At 49.1% G+C, this 7,898-nt stretch overlaps 1 protein-coding gene across 1 annotated transcript in view; it reads left to right on the top strand.

Moving 5' to 3' along the window:
- Positions 1-7,898, top strand: part of CRYL1 (crystallin, lambda 1) — a 59,384-nt gene that overhangs the window by 2,019 nt on the left and 49,467 nt on the right. The window contains exon 2 of the mRNA XM_010851177.1: positions 2,522-2,629. Coding sequence (XP_010849479.1) covers positions 2,522-2,629 — 108 coding nt within the window. The remainder of the gene's footprint in view (positions 1-2,521; positions 2,630-7,898) is intronic.

The raw sequence follows: 7,898 nt of genomic DNA, 5'->3' as shown, positions 1-7,898 counted from the left end.
CTGGGCGACCCCGCCTGGCCGGGGAGGGGTGGGGACCCACTGCGCGATCCGGATCCAGATTCACGCCTCCTGCATGGCGAGGGCGCCCTATCCTCAGGGCATCCGGGTTCTCTGGGACTTGGGTGTCGGTTAGCCTCTCAAGTCCCATCCACGGTTTCCTGGTTGGTGCTCCATCCTCTTTTAAAACTCCTGCAGTTTTCATTTTTTAAAGAAGGCGTCCACGTGCACCTTTCCGTTGGTAAGCTGGCATAGCGAACTACCCACTGGTCGGTACTTCTTGTTGGTCATCAGGCACACCTTCTGGGAGGCTCAGTGTCGGGTTGCACTGCCAAGGGGCTGGCCTGCCTGACCAGTCACAGCGCGTCCCAAGAATAAGTCTTGTCCGGGCCCCTCCTTGAAGCCCCTTCGAGGAAGGGGTCAGGGTGCTTTCTGTCAGCTTCCCTTGCAGGGAGCAGTGGCCTTACCTGTGCCCGTGTACTTTCCAGGCACGAGGGCTACTGGCTGCCTCCTGAAGGGATATAAAATATAGAAGAAAGTGCACTTTGTTTTGGGCGTGGTGACCTTGCTTGCTTTGCAGCCTTTGTCACGGTCAAGTGTGTATCAACCACAGGCTGAGACTGGCCTGCTTGCTGGCACCCAGCAGTGTTCAGTGGAGTCTAGAGTTGACTGTACAGGGGACCCTTGGACCACTGGCAGGTGGAGGGCACCCACCTGTCCATTCCCACCAGAGAAGCTAGGGTAATTTACTGTCGGTTCCTCTGCATCAGTGGTACCCAACTGCAGATCCCAAGTTTTGTAGGATTTACCATTTTAAAAAGCCTGCTTCTAGGTGGGCCCTGGGAGTCCAGCTCCTGTTGTTCAGGGTCCACTCTGCCCTTCTCCAGCTCTGATTGTTGTGCAAAGGAGCCGTGCTCTGGGAGTCAGTTTATTTCCAATTCCCCGGGGGAGGCTGACAAGGAATTAAGTTGATTGACTGCAAGAAATTGCAGAAAGTGAAGAGGAATTAAAGATCCTCTTGATGAAAGTGAAAGGAGAGTGAAAAAGTTAGCTTAAAACTCAACATTCAAAAAACTAAAATCATGGCATCTGGTCCCATTACTTCATGGGAAATAGATGGGTTAACAGTGGAAACAGTGATGGACGTTAATTTTTTTGGTCTCCAAAATCACTGCAGATGGTGACTGCAGCCATGAAATTAAAAACGCTTTCTCCTTGGAAGAAAAGCTATGACCAACCTAGACAGCATATTAAAAAGCAGAGACATTACTTTGCCAACAAAGGTCCATCTAGCCAAGGCTATGGTTTTTCCAGTAGTCGTGCATGGATGTGAGAGTTGGACTGTGAAGAAAGCTGAGCGCCAAAGAATTGATGCTTTTGAACTGTGGTGTTGGAGAAGACTCTTGAGAGTCCCCTGGACTGCAAGGAGATCCAACCAGTCCATCCGAAAGGAAATCAGTCCTGAATATTCATTGGAAGGACTGATGTTGAAGCTGAAACTCCAATACTTTGGCCACCTGATGCAGAGAATTGACTCATTTGAAAAGACCCTGATCCTGGGAAAGATTGAAGGCACAAGGAGAAGGGGCCGACAGAGGATGAGATGGTTGGATGGCATCACCGACTCGATGGACATGAGTTTGAGTAAGCCCTTGGAGTTGGTGATGGACGGGGAGGCCTGGCATGGTGCAGTCCCTAGGGTGGCAAAGAGTCGGACATGACTGAGTGACTGAACTGACTGACTGAACCTCTCACACCTTTAACACCTCAGGAAGCAGCCATCTCCACTTCTGGGGTGGCCCTGCTTCCCTTCCCTTCTCCCTCCCCCCTCCCTCTCCCCTCCTGTCCCCTCTGTCCCCTTTCTCTCTCCTGTCTCCCCTCCTGTACCTCTTGTCTTTCTCTCTCTCAACCCTATAGGTGACTTGGAAGTGTGAATTAACTGCTAAAACCTGATAACGTTTTTGTATTTCATTCTTGGGTTTCAACAAAATACAGGGGCCCGGGTTCCACCCTTGGTCAGGGAACCGGATCCTGCACGCCTCAACTAATACCTGGTGCAGTCAAATACATAATGAAATATATAGATATATATAATAGCATCCCCTTGTGGGATTGTTTTCAGATTAATAGAGGTAAGATGTGTACAGTTTTAACATCATCATCTTGAGTGCTGGTGGTGGTAGGAAAAACTGAGGAGGCGGGGGAGATGCTGTCTCTTTTCTCTAGGTCCAGAACTCCGCCAACACTGATCAGTTGGGGGTCCCCGGTGTGTGGACGCCCTGCCCCTCCCTGCTTCCCCCCGGGTCTGGAGGGCACTGCAGTGAGGACCCAGGACCTCTTGTGTGGAAGCAACATTTTTTTTTTTTTTTGGAAGCAACATTTTAAGTGGATATCTGCTGTCAAAACATGGAGTTGTAAGCCATCAGGTGTTTCAGTAACAGGACGCTGTGTGCTCTGACACTGGGCTGGCGCGGAGTGGCTCCACTTTCCAGCTGACCTGCGCCTCTGCCTTCTTTCCCTGCAGCGGGCTCATCGGGCGGAGCTGGGCCATGCTGTTCGCCAGCGCGGGCTTCAGGGTCAAACTGTTCGACATCGAGCCTCGGCAGGTGACCGACGCGCTGGTCAGCCTCAGGTGAGTCCCCTGAGCATGTGGAGGCCCTGCGGCCTCAACCCGTCTGTTCGAGCCCTCGAGGCTGGGGTCCTCCTTCTCCTGTGGGGTCGTAGCCTCGGAGCCGGTGAAGCCAGGCTGAGTGAGACGTGGATCCACCCCACAGCAGGGGCTCAGACTGTGAGGACAGACTTCCGGGGGTAGAGATGTGCGAGGGGGCTGGAGGAATCCAGTGTAGACCCTCGACTTGCGGCCCGAGTGAGTGAGCTGGTGAATGGTTCTGTGCCACATGCCCAGGAGCTGCACCTCCCCTGCGGGTACAGAGGTCCTGAGGTCCTCAGGTGTGTTCTTACCTGTTGCTCTGTATGGCAGGACTGGGATTAACTGGGATAAGTGTTGTCTGAGGTGTGAGAGTGTGCCTACTTAGCAGATGCTGAGCGTTGAGCTCACCAGAGGGTGGTGTTTTAGGGACCACCTCAGGAACAAAAAGAATAAGAACCAAAGGAAAAAGGCTGAGACTGGGAGACCAAAGACAGAAGGACAAACTAATTCACAGGTTGCCCCTGCTATGATGCCATCTCTGATCATCTCAGGCCTTGTCAGGTAGTTACTCTCCTGGTTGGGGGCATAGCTGTGCGCATTGATTTGAATGTGCATTTTGTGTAACAGAAGATGCTGTATATCATTGGCTCTTTGAGAAGACAAATGTATAGTGCATGATGTCAGGCTCTAGGCCTTGAGAAATTACATACCTTAGGCCAACTTTGTTGTGTAGCAGATAAGAACCCAAAACCCAGAGAAGTAAAGTTGCTTCTTACTAGAGTAGCAGGTAGCTGGTGGCTAGGTGAAACAGCTTTCAAATTGTGATGCTGGAAACTTCTGAAAGTGCCTCGGACAGCAAGGAGATCAAACCTGTCAATCCTAAAGGAAATCAGTCCTGAATATTCACTGGAAGGATTGATGCTGAAGCTGAAGCTCCAATATGTTGGCCATCTGATGTGAAGAGCCAACTCACTGGAAAGACGCTGATGCCGGGAAAGATTGAAGGCAGGAGGAGAAGGGGACAACAGAGGATGAGATGGTTGGATGGCATCACCAACACAATGGACAGGAGTTTGAGCAAACTCTGGGAGATAGTCAAGGACAGGGAAGCCTGATGTGCTGCAGTCCATGGGGTCGTGAAGAGTCAGACACAACTAACTGAGTGACTGAACAAGAACCGATGAAACATCAATTGAAAGAAACAAAAAGCAAAAAATGAAACAACCACCATAAAGCTAAACACTCCCCAATGCTTTGTTCTGTGCCATTAGGGAAGGAGGGGGACTTGGCGCACAGATCTCTGTTTCCAGGCACGTGCCACTCACCAGGGACACGTGGATGAACAAGACAGAGCTAGTCCTACACATCAGGACAAGTTCAGCCTGGTGATCTTACCGTATGAATTCTCATAGTGACCCCCACAAGGCAAGACCTCATGTGGCTGCAAAGCCTAAAATACTACAATGTGGCTCTTTACAAAAGATTCTCAACCCACATGTTTAAAAGTTGAGATTCTGGTCTCCACTCCTGATGTGTGGGCTTTCCCAAACCAAGCTGTTCTCTGACCCCAGTGTGTGTCCTGCAACTCAGCTCAGCCCTGAGACAGCATCATGTCCGGCAGGTAGGGGTCTCCATCCCACAGGGTTGCCCCACCCCTCACACTTCAGACTCCAGCTCAGTCCAGTTGTCATCTGTGCTCCCAACCTACTGGCTGTGGTTCCTACCATCCCTTCTTGGGTTTGCTTTACTGGCTAGAGTGGCTCCCAGGCTCAGGAGACCAATTCCCCAGTGGATTACTGGTTTTTTACAAATGGAATTAGGGCTACTGCAAACAAGCAACTCAAGCTTGGGACTTGAACCCATGGTCTTTTAACTGAGATCACACACCTGGTTTCGAGACTTAAGAAGCTCATGTTCTTTATGTCTCCTTGAGAATTCAGTGAGAGACAAAGCGATAGGGAATTGGATTTATTTAGAGAGAAACACACTTCACAGACAGAGTGCAGGCCATCTCAGAAGGCGAGAGCCACCCCAGGGTAGAGCGTTGTTAGCTTTCATGTGCTCAGTTGTGTCCGACTCTTTGCAACCCCACGGCCTGTAGCCCGCCAGGCTCCTCTGTCTGTGGAATTCTCTAGGCAAGAATACTGGAGCCCATTGCCATTTCCTTCTCTAGGGGATCTTCTGGACCCAAGGATCAAACTCTGGTCTCCTGCATTGCAGGCAGATTCTTTACTACTGCAACACCTTACTTATTTTATAGGGGTGGGTAATTTCATAGGCTAATGAGTGGGAGGAGTATTCCAGCTCTTTTGGGGAAGGGATGGGGACTGTCATGGTGCCTGGGGGTGTGTCACTTAGCATGCTGATGTGTTAGAGTGATTGCCTGCAATGTGGGAGACCCGGGTTTGATCCCTGGGTTGGGAAGATCCCCTGGAGAAGGGAAAGGCTACCCACTCCAGTATTCTGGCCAGGAGAATTCCATGGACTGTATAGTCCATGGGGTTGCAAAGACGCAGACACAACTGAGTGACTGACTTTCACACACTAAGGCTCAAGGTCTAGTGGAAGTCAACTTCCCTGCCATCTTAGGTTCTTATCTGTTTATGTCGTGTCCTCGGGCTGTGTCATTGTTTTAAAGGTTGTGCCCTTCCCTCCTGTTTCACTTCCAATCAACAGCAGGATGAAGAAATACACAGGAGACATGTGGGAGGCAAGGAGCTTTCTTGCCCTCTGGTGTCCCCCCTCCCTGAATATCCACCTGTTCAACCTGGAGGCTCTCTGAACTCCCTCTTTGGGTATTTTGGTGGCTCTGACACTTAGACACTGTTGATTAAATAACTGGTGATTGTACTCAGCCTCCAGCTCCTCTCCCTCTCCTGAGGTGAGGGGCAGGACTTCAAGTGCTGGCCCTGAAATTACTGGGTTGGTGATACAAGCAACCAGCCCTGTCCTGAGGTGCTTTCAAAAGTCACCTCATTAACATAACAAAAGACACTCCCCTGCACAGGATATTCCAAGGAGTTTTAGGAGCTCTGTGTCAGCTCTTTGAACACCAGTTCAAAGATGTATGTCACAACATCACAATAGTAATAGATATGAAGATGAAAATATTAATATTAACACATTTTGTGGTAGTTTATCCCTATTGTTTAGTCACTAAGTTGTGTCCGACCCTGGGACCCCATGGACTGTAGCTCGCCTGTCCATGGGATTCTCCAGGCTCGAACACTGGAGTGGGTTGCCACTTCTTTCTCTAGGGGATCTTCCTGAGCCAGGGATCAAAACCACATGTCTTGCATTACTGCTGAGCCACCAGGTTTATCACTGTAGACGTGGAGAAATGGTCCTTTCTTTGCTTCTAGGTTCTTTGGGTGATCTGAGAATTAAACTGATGTAAGGCAGATTGCCTGGAAAATCCCATGGACGGAGGAGCCTGGAAGGCTGCAGTCCATGGGATCGCTGAGGGTTGCACACGACTGAGCAACTTCACTTTCACTTTTTACTTTCATGCATTGGAGAAGGAAATGGCAACCCACTCCAGTGTTCTTGCCTGGAGAATCCCAGGGACGGGGGAGCCTGGTGGGTTGCACAGAGTCGGACACGACTGAAGTGACTTAGCAGCAGCAGCAGCAAGGCAGATTAATAGGAGAAAAACAAATGTTATTCTATGTGGATGGGAGCCCCGTGAAGCAGCGGGGGCCCACAATGAAGCAAGGGGCTGAAGCTTCTGTAAGGCCTGGTGGGTGGAGGGGCAGTCAGGATGTGGGGAGGCGGAGCAGGCCTTTCCTAGGAGGGAGAGGAGACCTGGCCTGCTGTGTGGTGTTTCTTGGGTGAAACACTCTTCTGATCCGGGCCCCCCCACCCCCGAAGTATAAACGTAGGCAGTTGAAGGCAAGTTTAGGAGAAGTTCCTGAACCTGCTGAGTTTTGATTGCCTTTAGTTCAGAATAGTCCTTGTGCCACAGTGGCATCTTTTGGGGTGAAAAAACCCACTCCCCTTCATTGCCTTGTGTGTTTGGTGATCTCTGAGCTCGCATGCATTGGCTCTAATCTGTGGAAACCCAGGTCCTGCACGGGTCCTGGTGAATGCCCCGCTGGGGGTTTTCTCAGCTACCCACCTGTTTGGGGACAGACTGGGGTCTGACATTGTCTCCTTTGTGCCTGACCTAGGGTCTCAGGCCCAGGTTCCCCTACATGTACCTTCAGGGCAACCCTGCCTTTTGCTGGTTTCAGTTCTTTCATTTTTTGTTGATAAATATTTTCTACTGAAACAACTCCTTTTTATTTTCTAGGTTTTCTCTTTTTAAAATTGTTATTCAGTCGCTCAGTAATGTCTGACTCTTTACAACTGCATGGACTGCAGCATGCCAGGCTTCCCTGTCCTTCATGGTCTCTCAGAGTTTGCTCAGACTCATGTCCATTGAGTCAGTGATGCCATCCAACCATCTCATACTCTGTTGGCCTTCTCCTCCTGCCTTCAATCTTTCCCAGCATCAGGGTGTTTTCCAGTGAGTCAGTTCTTCATAAAGTATTGGAGCTTCAGCTTCAGGTGGCCAAAGTATTGGAGCTTCAGCTTCAGCATCAGTCCTTCCAGTGACTATTCAGGACTGATTTCCTTTAGGATTGACTGGTTTGATCTCCTTGCTGTACAAGGGACTCTCAAGAGTCTTCTTGAATACCACAGTCCAAAAGCATCAACTCTTTGGTGCTTAGCCTTCTTTATGGTCCAACTCTCACATCTGTACATGACTATTGGAGGAAACCATAGCTTTGACATATGGACATTTGTTGGCAAAGTAACATCTCTGCTTTTTAATAAGCTGTCTAGGTTTGTCATAAATTTTCTTCCTAGTGTGGAGTTCATATAATTTTCACACGTCACAAAGTACTCCCAAACATTTAAAAATGTAAAAGTCACCCTTATGTCTCAAGCCACGGGGCAATAGTGGACTCTGGTTTGCTGACTGACGTACTTTTCATTTCCGTTGTAGTTTCACCTCATGTTGTAGATGCAACTCCACTGCACCTGTAACCAACAGAAAACTAAGATCCCTAATTGAAAAGTTATTTGTCCTATCTCTTGGGGTATTTATATTGATAGACTTTATTATTTAAGTGTATCATGAAAGAGTTTGGCCACTTTTTAAAGTCCTTTCAGGCATCAAGGAGAACATTGGGAAATTGTAAATAAGGTTTTCTTTTTCTTAGGCTAGATTAAAGGCTTTCTTATAATATTTTCCTACTACTTTGTT

Source organism: Bison bison, unplaced genomic scaffold, assembly GCF_000754665.1.
Source record: "Bison bison bison isolate TAMUID 2011002044 unplaced genomic scaffold, Bison_UMD1.0 scf7180017864299, whole genome shotgun sequence".
Lineage (NCBI taxonomy): Eukaryota > Metazoa > Chordata > Mammalia > Artiodactyla > Bovidae > Bison > Bison bison.
This window is presented reverse-complemented; position numbering and strand designations above follow the sequence as displayed.